Source organism: Sapajus apella, unplaced genomic scaffold, assembly GCF_009761245.1.
Source record: "Sapajus apella isolate SASKATOON/1434 unplaced genomic scaffold, GSC_monkey_1.0 scaffold76, whole genome shotgun sequence".
In the NCBI taxonomy this organism is placed as follows: Eukaryota; Metazoa; Chordata; class Mammalia; order Primates; family Cebidae; genus Sapajus; species Sapajus apella.
Genome location: NW_022437016.1, coordinates 6,599,675 through 6,616,507, shown reverse-complemented (window position 1 = coordinate 6,616,507; position 16,833 = coordinate 6,599,675). Strand labels below are relative to the sequence as shown.

The 16,833-nt window shown below is 39.0% G+C and overlaps 1 protein-coding gene across 1 annotated transcript in view; it reads left to right on the top strand.

Annotated features, from left to right (window-relative positions):
- The first annotated feature begins 81 nt into the window (after positions 1-81).
- The window catches only part of STOM (stomatin), a 29,609-nt gene continuing 12,857 nt past the window's right edge, over positions 82-16,833 (top strand). Inside the window, exons 1-3 of the mRNA XM_032251493.1 lie at positions 82-248; positions 14,395-14,498; positions 15,763-15,835. Of these exons, the coding sequence (XP_032107384.1) occupies positions 188-248; positions 14,395-14,498; positions 15,763-15,835 (238 nt within the window). The 5' untranslated portion in view covers positions 82-187. The remainder of the gene's footprint in view (positions 249-14,394; positions 14,499-15,762; positions 15,836-16,833) is intronic.

The following is a 16,833-nucleotide window of genomic DNA, read 5'->3' as shown; positions in this document are numbered from 1 at the left end:
GAGGGCGGGGAGTGGGAGGTGTGTTCTCCTCTGTCCTGGGCGTTGATTGGCCGACTCTCCAGGAGGCCGGTACCTAGGGCGCGGCGGGGCGGCAACCCCGGTCTGGTGCCCTCTGCTCTTCAGGGCATTCCCCGCGGCTCTGGCTTCGCCGACGAGGACTGGGGAGTGCGACTGTGTCTCGGGCAGCATGGCCGAGAAGCGGCACACAGTGGACTCCGAAGCCCAGCGGCTCCCCGTCTCCTTCAAGGGTGAGCCCCGCGTCCCCTTACCCTGCCCCTTGGACCGAGCCCCCCGCCCGCGGCGTGCGCTCCGCGGTCTGACAGCCGAGCTCCAGGCCGGTCTCCGCTGCGTCGGGCTGGACGAGATCTCAAAGCCGCGGCTCGTCCCTCGTAAACTCAGCATCACGAACCCTGTTTCGCAGACTGGGGTCATGATGGAGGGCGGCGGGGTGCCAACGGCACGTTTCCCGTCGCGTGGGCTCGGGTTATCTTGCAGCTGCCAGATGCCAGGCACCTCGCCAGCGCTACACTGTCTCCTGTCACGCACGCACACGAGGAAACGCAGAGGGAACTGGCAGCCAGCGGGGGGGGGCACCGGTACCCCGCGTCTCACCCTTTGCCCACTCCCCTTGTTTCCCGACTCACCCTCTCGGAGGCCACCTCCTCCACTCAGCCCTGGCCCGGCCCTTCCTTCCCCAACCCCACCTTCCCCACCCCACCTTTCCCAACCCCACCTCCCGAAACTTAGACCGATTTACAGAAGGAAAAAGTTTCTCTGGTTTTCTTCTCACCTTTCTTTCTGGCTCCACTTTCTGCCCCATTTTCCCCCCTAAGCCTTCCTCTACATTTTGAAGAACTCTCCTTTCCAACTTTTGTTCCTCTCCAGGAACCCTGAGTTCCCTCACCCGCACCCCCAACCTGCCTTCCTAGTCTTCAAGGCAGCAGCTGCGAGTGGCGCAGTCTCCTTCCCCCGTGGAGAAGCTGGTACTCTGGGGAGGGGGTCCCAATAAAGAGAGGTGGTGGACCTCCCAGGAGTCCTGGTATCCACTCAGGAGCTCTTAGTGATCCAGACGAATTACAGTGTTTCTAACGATGGAATTTCAGGCAGGGTGGCAGTGAAAGCAATTTAGGGGGCTGGGTGGGTTTTTCCAGCACCCTGCAAAGAACACAGCATTGAAGTCATCTATTCTGATTATTTGTAAAGCGAGGTTTATCCACATATCTTACCTGTAAGTTCCATTTCCCTTGCCCAGGGATCCCTGTCTTCATTTCCTTCCCAGGAGCATCAAAGGAATTATAGAAATCTTTATTTCTCTGCTAAGAACATTGAAGGATTATCTAACCAAATGGAAAGTGTAACATGGAGGAGTTGATGAGAATAACAGCAACCACAACAAAAAACTAAATAGGCCAGGCTCTGTGCAACATTTTTTTTTTTTTTTTTTTGAGACAATTTAGCTCTTGTTGCCCAGGCTGGAATGTGATATTGGCTCACTGCAACCTCCGCCTCCTGGGTTCAAGTGATTCTCCTGCCTCAGCCTCCCAAATAGCTGGGATTGCAGGCATGCGCCACCACACCCCGCTAATTTTGTATTTTTAGTGGAGACGGGGTTTCACCATGTTGGCCAGGCTGGTCTCAAACTCCTGACCTCAAGTGATTCACACACCTTGTCCTCCCCAAGTGCTGAGATTACAGTTGTGAGCCACTGCACCCGGCCAGTTCCACATATTTTATGTATATATTATTGTATTGAATCTTCACAATAGATGATGTGCTAGGTTTCCTTATCCTCATATTATACTTGATGAAACTGATAGTCAAAGAAGTTAAATTACTTAAAGTCACATAGTTTGTATTTAAATCTAGATTTGACTGATTCTAAAACTTGAATAGGAAAAACTTGTGCGGTAACTGCCTCTTCGATAGTTAGTTGCCTTTTCCTAGATAAGAACGTGGGTGTAGCATGCATTCCTCAGTACCCTGACCTCCTGGTGGGAAACTGCAGTGGGAAATCTGCTTAAGGAAGTTCTTTGGGAATAAACATGATCTTTGTACTTAATGTTTATTTACAGATGAAGTTCGTTTATTTATTTATTTATTTGAGACAGAGTCTAACTCTGTCGTTCTGTCACCCAGGCCAGAGTGCAGTGGTGCAATCTTGGCTCACTACAACCTCTGCCTCCCAGGTTCAAGCAATTCTCCTGCCTCAGCCTCCCAAGTAGCTGGGATTACAGGCATCTGCCACTGCGCCCAGCTAATTTGTATAGTTTTAGTAGCGACAGAGTTTCACTGTCTTGGCCAGGCTAGCCTTGAATGCCTGACTTCGTGATCCACCCGCCTCGGCCTCCCAAAGTGTTGGGATTACAGGCATGAGCCACCGCACCTGGCAGCAGACAAGTTATCTTCCAGGTTTTTCTTGTTTCTACCCTTAACTACTTTTAGACAGAAATCTTTCAAGATCTAATGAAAACCACTGCTTCTTCTCAAAAATTAAACATACAAATAAAATTTTGCATAGTCTTTTTTCTTTTTTAATATAAACCTTAGAAATTTGGCACTGCTAGGAAAACCATTGCTGGAATTTATTAGAGTTTATTGAATGCTTTCCCTGCACCAAAACACAGTTTAGGTGCTTTACAAACATTATCTAATTGCATTCTGTAACAGCTCTACAAGGAAAAAGCCATTATTCACCATTTCACAATAAGGAAACTGAGGCTCAGAGTGATCAAATCACACAGTTTCTAAAATTTTCAGCCCGGTTTCAAACCCCAGCTATCTGATTTTCTGAACCGTTTTCCCTGTCCCAGAGATGCATACCATGAATGTAGAACCTTGTCTAACCTCAGTACTTTACTGAAGTTGAGAGACAAAAAATAAAAAAAGCTTGGAGGAACAGCTTCAGTGGTAACTTTCAGAAGGCTGCTTGTGAGGGAAGCAGTGGAATTATAAAAGCCTAAACTCTGCCTCTTTATGTCTTTGCTGAGAATTAATCCTAGGTAGGTAAATAGGACCAGACCGAGGGCAAGACTAGTTTTTCTTAAAGGCAGTGTGCTCACTTTGTACTGAAATAATGCAAGTGAATTGCAAAGAATGTATCATTGTAATTAAGAGCCGTGTCAACAAAATAAATCCCTTTGGGAGAATGTCTGAAAATAAGGAAAATCACAAGACTGATTGTTTTAATCAGTTGTTATAGCCAGTCAGACTGGGGAGAACTTTGTAACTTCTTCAATAATTAATCTGAGTTACTCCATCACTGGTCATAAATTAATTTATGGAAGACTAGGCCTACAAAAACTGGCATATTTATTTATTATTAAATAGGTTTTTGGTGCTACCTGATGGTATAAATTTTACATAGTAAAATAGTCACTGATTCCTAGTCAGCTTTGAGGAAAAAAAAGTTAAAGATGTTGATAAAGTGATATAGATGGGATTCAAAAATCAGTTTTTTAAAAAGGCATGGAAAAGCAATTTCCTGAAAACTCTTGTAACTACAAAAAAGTAAATACCCTTTTTCTGCATCTGCCTGGTATCCTGTGCATATCCCTATCATAATGTTTATTACATAATATTATATTTATCAGTCCCCTCCCCTCCCATAATTAGACTACCCTCTTTCTTTTTGAGACAGGGTCTCACTCTATCACCCAGGCTAGAGTGCAGTGGTGCAGTCATAGCTTACTGGAGCCTCAAATGATTCTCCCACCTCAGCCCCTTGAGTAGCTGGGACTACAGGTATGCGCCACCACACACAGATAATTTTTTTATTTTTTGTAAAAGTGGGGTCTTACTATGTTGCCCAGGCTGGTCTTGAACTCCTGGACTCAAGCAATCCCACTTTAGCCTCCCAAAGTGCTGGGACAACAGGCATGAGCTACCACGTCTGGCCTTTAGACCACACTTTTGAAAGCAGAGATTGTGTCCTTCTTCATTGTAATAGCCCAGTATCAAGTACATAGTAGGCATACAAAAACGTTTGTTGAAAGAAAAAGGAGGCAGGCAGGGAGATAAAAATCCCCATGGCATAAGTAACATTGTTAAGTGTTTGCCTTAGCCTTATATTGGTGGCACAGTTTTTCTGTTTACTGTTTATTTTATTAAGCTTGTTATAACCCATACTGTGATTTTAGGGCATGGCCATCATGTTTATTATCTGTTATTACAGATAGACTATTTGTTTGGTGTATATTATCAATAAAAGGGTTATAGTTGCCAATATAATATATTGTTCCTAGTAAGAAATCTCCTTTTATTTTTTAAAGCATGGAAAGAGAAGTTAGAGTTCACGGTTAGTAGAAAGAAGGAAGTGTGTGTCAACAGATAATTTTCTATTGACACACTTGCTAATAATTAAAATAGATAATTTTAATTTAAATAGATAATTTTCTGTTGACACACAGTTGTTGCTATATTCTTTTTTAACCTTTCTCTGTTTGCTGGGACTAGTAAAGAAACTTGAACTCCAAGCATTTGGCCTCACATTTTAGAAGATTATCCTTGAAGATGCAACCAATAAAGTCCTAAAGTCTCAGACAATGAAAACTATACCAAATTTGTGGTCCAGTAAAGTGAGCACTTATGGTAAGGTAGTAGAACATAGTGAAATGAAAGTAGAATTTATAATTAAAAGATTTGGGTTGAGATCACTTTACCATCAATTAAGAGATTTGTATGAAGGATGGTCCAAGAAAGTTTAGAACTCTGACTTACTGCCCCAAGTATAGTCTGTTTCTCCTCCAGAGATAGAGTCCCTAAGCAGATTGTTAGTTGACATTTTCTCCATGGTGCCCAGATCCCAAAAGGTAATTCACTTAATAAAAAGTTTCTTCCTGTAAACTTGTCAATAATGATCTTAAAGTTGTAGTAATAATAATGCCTACTGTTTGTTGACTACTTCCTAAGTATCAAGCCCTTTACATATTTTCTCATTTTATCTTCACAACAGCAGTGTGAAATAAGTAGTGTTCTTTTCCCTCATTTTACTGATGAGAAGATTTAGTGGTAGATTTTGAATCTAATACCCAAAATGCAAGCTTCTAGCCACTGCTTAGCTGTTAACCACAGTGAAGAACTGAGAACTTTATGATCTAGTTTCCTTTTGCTTCCATTAACCATTTTTAAATGAAAATGATGTTACCCTCCAAAGACTTATATGAGAAAAACTTAATTGTGGATAATTTGAAGATGTCCAAGTAAAAGAGCTGAAAAAAAAAAAAAAAAACCATAAAAAGTGGGAGGGTTTTTGTTCTGTTTTCGTGTATTTCAGGCCTAGATGAAATTTAATTAACTTAATACCCATTATGAAATTGTTTTTCTCTCCAGTATTCCTGAACATAAATGTTTTGGTACTTCAGACATGGGCCATGTTCAGCCCATCTTTCTACTTTGCTGAATTCTCTAACCTCACGGTTAGAAAAGGTCTGATTTTTTAAAAAAGAAAACACTTGAGGAAAGCAGCTGACAACTACTTGGGACAGGAGATGATTCTGTACTATTTTCTTGGATCCTGTCTGCTATTTCAGTTTGTCTTATGTAATAGGCAGTCTTTGTTTTTTCTTATCCCCCAAAGAAACAACAACTCCAGCAAGTACAATATTTAACAAATGTCTTTTGAGTACCTTTTACACATAAGTATCTTCCATATCAGTTCTGAGAAGGTACTCTGATTTAGCCCTGTGTTTAGATGAGTAGACTGAGGCATAGATGAGTAATAAGGTACTTTCTCAGGGTCATGCAGCTAGTAAGTGGCAGAGCCGTCTGTGAACCCATTATGCTATGCTGTTTTCATAAAACCAAAATCTCATGAAGACAGACAACTGAATACGATAATAAGTGTGATAAATGTTGTTTTAAGAGGGTAAAGTGCTTTTGCAGCATTATTTAAGACTGAGAAGTCCTAATTTAAAATTATTGATGTTACTCTCACCTTTTTTTCCCCTGTTTTATGGCCTGAAACATTTGAATGAAGGGAAACTACAGAAAATCCTTAAAATATTTGGGAAATGAGATATTTCTGCTTATTTACTTTCCTTATTCTTTTTGAGCTAAGCAAAGAACAACTTCTTAAAAATCTATCTTAGAAGTATTAGTCTATTTCTTTTCCTTAGGATTTCATAGTAAACACATATTAAGCTTTGTAATCACATAATGTTTCATCGGTATCATTTCTTTTGGTCTAGCACTTATAGTTATAGAGGGATTTTAATAGGGAGGAAAAGTTACAGTCTTTGGTCATGGTTTTTAACTTGATACCATCTGGCCTGCAGCTACTCTAGCCCAGAGAATAATTTCTTCTCTAGAGATTTAAGGATAACGGCATTTGAACAACTAAGTTGTGCCTAATTAAAATAATAATTTGAAAGGCAGGCTACAATGTATACTTGTTTGCTTTGAAATCCTGTCTTAAATGAATTGCAAGTTGTGATCTCTAATTAAACACCATTTTTTTTTTTAACATATGTTTATCAAGACCCTACTGTGTGATAAACTCTTCTTTTTCACCTCTAGCTTTTTTTTTTGAGATGGAGTCTTGCTGTGTCCCCAGGCTGGAATATAGTGGCATGATCTCTGCTCACTGCAATCTCTACCTCCTGGATTCAAGCCATTCCCCTGCCTCAGCCTCCCAAGTAGCTGGGATTACAGGCACGCACCACCACACTGGCTAATTTTTTGTATTTTGGTAGAGACGGGGTTTCACCATGTTGGCCATGATGGTCTCAATCTCATGACCTCCTGATCTGCCTGCCTTGACCTCCCAAAGTGCTGGGATTACAGGTGTGAGCCACTGCACCCGACCACCTCTAGCTTTATTTATTCTATTTCTCTTTGTAGGATGTTGTCTTCATTTTTGTTTCTCCCATCTTTACTCTATTTCTCTTATTTTCCTTCGCTTCTGTAATGTTCTTCCCTTCTTTGTCTTTTTCTCCTAAAATCCCAGTCATTTGAAAAACTTAGTTATAGTAAAAGTTTGATTAATTGAAGAGGTCTTTATATTCACTTATTTTACCTACCCTTTTGCTTATTTTCACCGTAAGTTTTTGTTTATCAGGCTTTATAAAGGCCTTGTTTCAAAACAAGCAAAGGAAAGAAACTGGGAAGCTGGGAAATGTACCTTTATTTGAATAGCTGGAAGAAAGATCAAATGCATTATTTAATTTATGCAAGTCTTCCTCCTCGAATAAATAGTTGGCTGACATAAAACAGGAACAGCAGTCATAACAGTCCATGGTCCAAATCTAGCTGGCTCTGTTTCTATATGTCCCACAAGTTATAAAATAGCTCTTATATTTTTTAATGGTTTAAAAAAACAAAAGAATGCTTTTTAATTACACATGAAAATTATGTGAAATTCAGATTTGTTTCCATAAATTATTTTATTGGAACAGCTGTGCCATTTACATTAGTACTACCTATGGCTGCTTTCATACTACAAAAGTAAAGTTGAGTAATTGCAACAGATTGCAAAGCCTAAAATGTTTGCTTCCTGGTTCTTTACAGGAAAAGTTTGCCAATCCTGATAAAGAATCTCTGATGAAGAATAATAGTGGCCAAAAGTAACACTTACATTCTGAATACATATGTTTTTAAAAAGAAAGTTCAAAAATTGCCAAGACTTTTCATTTTTACCTACTTTTACACCTAAAAAGTGCTGCTACAACTGAATAGCATGTATTTTTGAGACTAAATTTCCAGCCATTCTGTCTTGCCCCACCCAGGCAGTGCTGTTCAGTTTACAACATGAAGTGTTTTATTTGCACTGTGTGAAGGCAGAAGGAAAAGAGTGTCCATTAGCTGTTGCAGTTTAGGTATTTCGTCCTTTCCTTTTTGTGTACAATAATGTTTATGACTCACTCACAGCCAGATTCTCGGCAAAGGAAATCCAGTTATCTTTTGAACTTTATATCAACGATTAGTGGATTTATTCCTCCACATGATTTCCAGTAGTGCTAAGGTTAATACATCTGAAAGTAAATCAACTGCTGGGGAACGGAAATAACTAGAACCCTCTGAACTAATCAGCCTGTGTTGTCATCTTGGAAAGAACATTTTACTGCCTTTCCAGAAACTTACCCAACAAAAATTACTACACAGCTTGTCATTTTTCATTTGTTTCATGATTTGGTTGGTTTTCTTTTGCTTCTTTCTACAAGATCTTTAGCCTTATTTCTTTGGAACTTCAGGAGGTATATTTTATACCTACTTCACAGATTTTTGTAAATGTTATAAATACTCAGGTATGTAATACATGTGGCTAATATGTCATAGGAATTCAATAAATGGTAGTTATTAGGAGTAGTAATAAAAGATACCTTCAGAATGAGAGAATTTTAAGAGTTGTATAATTTCATCTTTTCAGAAAAATTAATTTATATAGGAAATAAGCATGTACAGAAACATTGCTAAAACTGTATTCAATGAAGCAGAGTTTCTAAGAGAGAACTTTGGACACAACAAATTTCATCATATGAAACAATGGAATTAATCTTTAATAATGATAAAGAATATGTACTGATGTGAAAACATGTTTATAACATGGGTGGGAGGGAGAATATTTTAAATCACTGTGTATACCATTCTTTCATTACTGAAAAAATAACAGGATAGAAAAGATTTAAAAGATATATATCAAGGCAAAAAACATCCAGAGATAAAGTATAGATAATTTTTTTTTCTGTTTGTTGAGCTATGATTTCTAATTTATCTAGTAACTTTTGCTTTTAAAGTAAAATAGCAATTTTAGAAAATTTATGTCAGTTTTCTGGAAGTAAGCCCAATTTGAATGTTCAATACAAAAATTCAAATGTATATATAGGCTTATGTCCATATTGAGACCCTTCTTTGATTATTTAAAATCTTATTCTACTGCCATTTTGGTAATAAAAGAAAAAAAAATACTCTAAACCAGGGGTCTCCAACCCCCAGACCACAGACCGATCAGATCAGCAACATTAGATTCTCATAGGAGCATGAACCGTGTTGTGAACTGCACATGTGAGGGATCTATGTTGCATGGTTCTTATGAGAATCTAATGCCTAATGATCGGTGGTGGAACAGTTTCATCCCCAAACCATGCTCCCCCATCCTTTCTTGTGGAAAAATTGTCTTCCACAAAACTGGTCCCTGGTGCCGAAAAGGTTGGGGACCATTGCTCTAAACCATGGCATAGTAGTATTTACAACCAGATATCATAGGTTCCCTAATTAGGAATGTTCTCACCCAGCAAAATATCAACAAATGTATTAACCAAAACATCTCAGGAACACTGACCACTTGTCCCTTTCCCCATAAAACTGGTAGGAAGGATTGAGTCCTAAAGTAATAAATGGGAAACTTGACAGAAATGAATTTCATGAGATTGTAGTGAGAATTTCTTTCCTCTTATTCCCAAAGTGGTAGATGACTAAGGGTTCATTTATAAGCCAGCTAAAGTTTAAGCCTCACCTCTTTGAGCTATAAATTTATAACAACATGCTATAAATAGGCATAGCTGGAATTAAGAGGACTTCCTCTGTAAAAACATCAGATTTCACTCTCAGAACTCTAGTGGTACATTCCCAGCTTAGATACTATGTACCTTTTGGAGCTGTACCCAGGTGGGGAAGAATTTTGAGAGTTTAAAATAGAATACTTTCATTTTAAAGGCATTAGAAAAATATGGAAGTGCCATTTCCCCAGTGTATACACTGATTATTTCTAGCCAAGCATTTGATATGTGAAAGACCAAATCCAGTCTTCAAAATGTATACTTAATTCCTTGTTCCTGGTGATTTGCAATCCCATATACACATCTGGGGTTTTAAAAAACACAATGTGACAATGGGAACTGACACAGAAAAACTGGGCTGAACTTTTTGGCTTGTCCTCATGTAGATCTCCTCATAAATGAACTTCCTGAGCCTTCGAATGTCCCAACCAGCCAGACTAGGGGGCAGGTGTGAAGCAAAGGGCAAATGAAATTGTTTAGGAAGGTTTTGATCTAAAAGGGTAAGTGCTGTTTTCCCATTTTTCTTCATGAAGGTACAAACACTTAAGTAAAATAGGATTACAGAAAACTATCATCTAAATTTACTGATCATTATCTGTATTCTACAAGGCCAGTCTAATAATCTTTACTTTTTACCAGCAAGGAAACTAAAGTTCAAAGAGGTAAAGATCATACAACTAAGAAGTATCAAAGCTGAAATTCAAACATAGTTACTCTCCATTCTCAGGAAATCTTAGTGTAATAAGGGATATAAATACACAAGAAATTTAAATATTAGATTAAAATAATAAAAGATTAAAATCCTTCTTTGGAAGATCAATTTTTAAAAGATGAGACAAGATATAAGTGCCATAAGATAATTTTCAAAAAAATGCTCTTGAGGTTCAGGGGAAAAAAAAAAACATATCTAGCTAGAAAACTTGCTGAGAAGCATTTTATTTTATATCTACTCTATGCAGATACTGTGCTAGACATTGAGAATATAAAAGCGAATAAGCAACACCCCTGCCCTCAGGGAATTTTTACTCTAGTATGTTATGGGAGACTTGGACAGTATTTGAAAAAGCACCAAATGCTCTCAGATAAATAAGAGTGTGTGGTCAATCTGTCCTTGTTTGGAATCCATTTCACCCTGGAAAGCTAGACCTATGTCTGGCACAGAGCCTTGAAACTGTCTTTTGCTATAAATAGGCATGGCTGGAATTAAGAGGACTTCCTCTGTAAAAATATTGGATTTCATTCTCAGAACTCCAGCCATGCTTTTCCAGTTTGGATACTGTCTTGAGAAACTGCTTCAACCATGAAAACATCTTTAATGAGGATTTTTTTATTCAGGGGTGAATTGATTTAGAACACGGGCTTTGGAGTAAGATGACCCATATTTGAGTCCCAGGTCCTCCATTGTGTGACTTTGGCAAAGTTAAATGTTGCTTTAGTTAACTCATTTGTAAAAGGGAGCTAAAAATACCCTCGTAGGGCTGTTGTAAGATTTAAATGAGAAAAAAATTTCGTTAAATGAGATACATCTCTAAAGTAATTTTAGAAAATGCCTGGAGTATAGAAAACCCCTCAAAACAACCACCGTTGTTATGATCAGTTATGGTAATACTAGTTAAAGCTTTCTCCACAAACAGTGCTATGGCCCTGCTTTGAATATTCTCTCAATGATTATGTTGTACCCCCAAAATTATAACTTAGAAACCTCCAGGATTGCTTTAGATTATTTAAGTATGCATGAAGATGTTTACCTCACATTATGATACAGGATCAGAAAATTACAAAGTCACATACAACCCAAGTACTCGCTGTATTTCTGATTTTTCATCCTGTTTTAAAGCACTTGACCATGTGTGTCTCTTTTCTCCCATATTCCCAGCCTGAACACTCTGCTTATTTCTTGGCCTCCTATTTATTCCAAGCCCCATCTCACTGCCATTTTGCCCTTTAAAAGAAAACCTATTATATCCCTTGGCCTTCTCAGTCCCTATGTCCTCTACAGAAAGGAAAAGCAAACTAAAAATGAGAATGACACTGGATATGGAAAGTAGGAACACAACATATGAGGTGATGGGAGTTTCCAGGATGATAGTGAAAGCAATTGCGGAATGATAGCTGTGCACACCAGATGAGGGAAGTCTGCACAAGGCTCTGAGAGAGAATTCTTTCAGAAGATAAAATTGATAGTATACCTGATCCTTTTGAGAGGAAATTTAGGCAATCGATTTAAGGTTGGATCAATAAGTATATTGAAAACTGAGCAAAGGGAAAAAATAAGACAGTAACTCCAGAAAAAAATGTTACGAGAAGAGAAAACCAGTGATATCTCACTACATGGCTTAGCTTTGAATTGTATTTACAGATTCATAACATAAAATCTGATGTTGATCTAAATGAAGTTATGATGTAATTATATTGGGAAGATGGGTATATGTATGTGGTGGTGGGAGTGGGGAGAAGAAAGAGAACTCAAGCCTTTTCCATAGTAGAAAGTTAATAGTGCTCAAAACTGAAAAAACAGGAAGTAACAAAACAAGCATTTTATTTATTAGTTTTTTTTTGAGATAGAACTTTGTTGCCCAAGCTGGGGTGCATCATAGCTCACTTTAGCCTCGAACTCCCAGGCTCAAGCAATCCTCCTATCTCAGTCTTCTTAGTAGCTGGGACTATGAGTGTGTGCCACAACACCCAGCTAATTTTTTTAAAAAGTTTCTTGTAAAGATGGGGGTCTCACTATATTCTCCATGCTGGTCTCAAACTCCTGAGCTCAAGCAGTCCTCCCAGCTCAGCCTCCCAAAGTGTTGGGATTACAGGTATGAGCCACCGTGCCTGGCAGAAGCATATTATTATTATTATTATTTTAAAAGTAGAAACGGATTCTCTCCATGTTGCCCAGGCTAGTCTCAAACTCCTGGGCTCAAGGGATCCTCCCTCCTCAGCCTCCCAAAGTACTGGCATTACAGGCATGAGCCACTACACCCAGCCATGAAGCATATTACTTAGAAACATGGAGGTAAATATTAAAATGGTCAAAATAGTAAATGTTGTTTAGGAGGAAAAAATTGGAAGAGGTGAGCATGGGAATGCCCTTTTTTGGTACTAATCTTATGTAATCGTTTAACTTTTTAAACTTTATGCAAGTGTAACTTCAAGCACACAAATGCACAGCCACAAAGGCCACAAAAGAAAGTGAAAGAAAAATAGCTAGAGGGAAAAAAATAGGTTACACATTTTATTTATTTATTTATTTTTAAAAATATCATTTAAGGCTGGGTGTGGTAGCTCATGCCTGAAATCCCAGCACTTTGGAAGGCCAAGGTGGGTGGATCACTTGAGGTCAGGAGCTCAAGACCAGCCTGGCCAACATGATGAAACCTCATCTTTACTAAATACAAAAAGTAGCCAGGTGTGGTGGTGGGTGCCTGTAATCCCAGCTACTTGGGAGACTGAGACAGGAGAATCGCTTGAACCCAGGAGGTGGAGGTTGCAGTGAGGTGAGATTGTGCCACTGCATGCCAGCCTGGGCAACAGAGGAAGACTCTGTCTCAAAAAGAAAAATAAAGTATCATTTTAAAATGTGGTTGTGTACACAAGGAAAATTTTTGAAAGAATGTACTAAAATAGCTCTGAATTTAATTTTTCCCTCCTTTGTTATACTTCTGTGAATTTTTTACATGTATTACTTTTGTAATCAGACAGAAAAGCCTTTTCATATTACAGGAACAGGAAACAATTAGAAATGTGAGAGGAAAACTATGTACAAAGATGTTCATTTCAACATTGTTTATAGTACTAAGAAATCAAATAACCTGTGTAATCAGGAAGTGGGCAATAAATGATGTTGCGTAAATCTAGTGAAATATTTTACAGGTATAATTTTTAAAAAGAAGCTCTAAACAACTTTACACTCATATCATATGATTTTCACCTTTAATCATATTGTACCCCGAGCTAAAATGCCCTAATGCCCTTTTCTCTCCTTCCCTTTTCTTTTCTTTTCTCTTTCTTTCTTTCTTTCTTTCTTTTTCCTTCTTGTATGTATGTACGTATTTAGAGACAGAGTCTTCCATATTGCCCAGGCTGCAGTACAGTGGTGTAATCTCAGCTCACTGTAACCTCTACCTCCTGGATTCATGCAGTTCTCCTGCCTCAGCCTCCCAAGTAGCTGGGATTACAGGCACCTGGCACCACACCTAGCTAATTTTTGTATTTTTAGTAGAGATGGGGTTTCACCATGTTGGTCAGGCTGATCTCGGACTCCTGACCTCAAGTGATCCACCTGCCTTGGCCTCCCAAACTGCTGGGATTACAGGCATAAACCACTGTGCCTAGCCTCCCCTGCCCTTTCTTTTCATTGATATATTTTTGGCTCTAGTACTTGCCTCATTGATATTTTCTTACCATTATATCCTTCAAAAAACTCTGACAGGCACCATCACCTCCCCACCCCATTCCATTTTCACCTCCATCCTAACTGCACGAGTTAACTCATTCTGTGTCTTGAAAATATTCGGAACAGATACTCTATATCTGTACTTACCACCTTATATTATAATTATGTGTTTGACTTCCCCACTAAGCTTTAACCCTGAAAGCTGGGATTGGGTCTTACTCATTGTTGTCACTTCAGTACAAAGCACAGGGCCTACCAAATAGTAGATGCTTAATAAATGTTTGCTGGATAAAGTAATGAGTAATGTGGAAATATACTTGTGTTATGATGTTACGTAGATAAGGGAAGGTAGTACCTACACTTCAGGGCTGTATGAGGATTAGATGGGAAAATTCATGCAAAACAGCTGGCCTAATGCCAAGCATGTAGGTGTTCAGCGTATGGTAAGGATAAAGATGGTGGTGATTATGCTAGTAACAGTCGTGAGAGTTGTATATTTTTTGTTTTCAACAGACAGCCCCAGTACAGGCCTTGGACCTTGTGGATGGATTTTGGTGGCTGTCTCATTCTTATTCACAGTTGTAACTTTCCCGCTCTCAATATGGATGTGCATAAAGGTAAAGAACGTTTCATTGACTTCTGGGAAGGGGTCAACTCCTACCTCCATAAACCTACTTCACGTATGCGTGTGTGTGAGAAAGAGACAGAGAGATACAGCCTCTCTCTTGTAATTCTTATTTCTTTATGTTTCTCTTGGAAAATTTATACTACTCACCTATTAAAGTGGAACCTTAAAACTTCTTTTCAGCCAGTGCTCTTACATGTAGGCTAAAGTAAGGATCACCATCAAAAATGTCCTGGGGTCAGGGATGTGAGATGGTTCTGAGAGAACAAGTTCTTTAGAGTTAGAATTGTGGGGTCTGACTGCTGGCTTTACTGTTTACCGTGTGACCTTTGCTGTTTCCTCACCTGTAAAATGGGAGAAAGTAACAATACCTACTTCACAGGACTATTGCGAGGATTAAGTGAATTAGTGTGTCTAAGTATCACAATGCCTGGCACATTGTAAGTACCCTCAGTGCTGGTTATTGTTTTCTACTAAGTTGTTAATACTTTGATATATGACTATCATTTACATATTTCTAAGAAGATAAAATATGCTCCAAGCATTTTCAGATTAATTTATTCATAAGGGAATCAGAAGAAAAATTGTGAGGACTTCAGCTTTTTGTTTTTTTGAATTAACAATGCATGAGTTATTTATTTATTTATTTATTTATTTATTTATTTATTTTGAGATGGAGTCTCACTCTGTCTCCCAGGCTGGAGTGCAGTGGTGCTATCTCAGCTCACTGCAACCTCCACCTTTCAGGTTCAAGCAATTCTCCTGCCTCAACCTCCTGAGTAGCTAGGATTACAGGTGCCCGCCACCAGGCCCAGCTAATTTTTGTATTTTTAGTAGAGACAGGGGTTTCACCATGTTGGCCAGGCTGGTCTTGAACTCCTAACCTCCAATGATCCACCTGCCTCAACCTCCCAAAATGCTGAGATTACAGGTGTGAGCCACCATGCCAGGCCTGCATGAGTAACTGAATAACAGTGTTAACAGCTGAGAAGTGAGGTTATGGATTTGTTTCTGTATCCTATTCTGTCCTTCCTAAATTTATACAGTGAATATCTATTGCTTTTGTAATCAGTACAAAAATAAAAAATATCATGCTTTGAGAAGGTAAACATTGGACATGTTATAGATATGATTTGGATCTAAAGAAAATAGATGAGGCATCTAATCTGTTTCGAGCAAAAACATATATTTAAGAAGCCATGCATGTATATATTTGTACTGTTTATGTTAAATTATCATTTGTGTTTTTATTCTAGATTATAAAAGAATATGAAAGAGCCATCATCTTTAGATTGGGTCGTATTTTACAAGGAGGAGCCAAAGGACCTGGTCAGTACTGGGATTCTGGATTGTTTATCTGAAAACTAAAGTTCTTTTTTACTTTTTTATTTTTACTTTTTTTAAGACAGGGTCTCATTCTGTCACCCAGGCTAGAGGGCAGTGGCATGCTTATGGCTCACTGCAGCTTTGAACTCCTGACCTCAAGTAATCATCCCACTCCAGCCGTCCAAAGCAGTAGGATTACAGACGTGAGCCACCGTGCCCAGCCTGAAATTTTTTTATTGATGTGATTTCCCTTATGAGGGCTTCTTCTACTCTGTCTTAGAAAATAGTTCATGTAGCAGAAGTTGTACAACAATAGCAGTTGCTCTAGCCAATCTTTTGTTACCCTTTCCTTCCTACCTTTCCCCTCCCCTTCCCATTTGAGCTGATAAGATTACCTCTTAAGCCAAGAATAGCTACATCTATACAAGTTTGAGCATGAGAATCTCTACCGAACAGACTTTCATTCATTTGGCAAACTTCAGTTAAGCTCCTACTGTGTTCCAGGCTCTGGGAATTCAAGGGAGACTAAAACACAGTCCCTACCCTCAAGGATCTTCCCATCTAGTGGTAGGACACCAACAAGGACACAGATAGCTACAACCCTATGTGATAAGTGATATGATCAAGTACTCACAGAGAGCTGTGAGAAAAGACAAAACCAGAGAAGTATAACTGATCCGAACTAGTAGTAGGCCGAAGTCAGGTTTTCTGGAAGTTACATTTTGATTGAGTCTTGAGGTCTGAAAAGGTATTAACTAGTAGTAGGCTGAGGTAAGGCTTTCTGGAAGTTACATCTTGACTGAGTCTTGAGGTCTGAAAAGGTATTAACCAACAGGAGGTGTTTGCAACAAAAATAGCAAACATAGAAGGGAGTATTGCAGATTGAAGAAACTGGAAGTAGATCAGTCCAGCAAGACTGTAGGGTGGGAAGAGAGGGGAAGTGGCTGAAGAGGACAACAAATGCAGTCATGCAGGACCCTGCATGGTGGAGGGTTTGTATT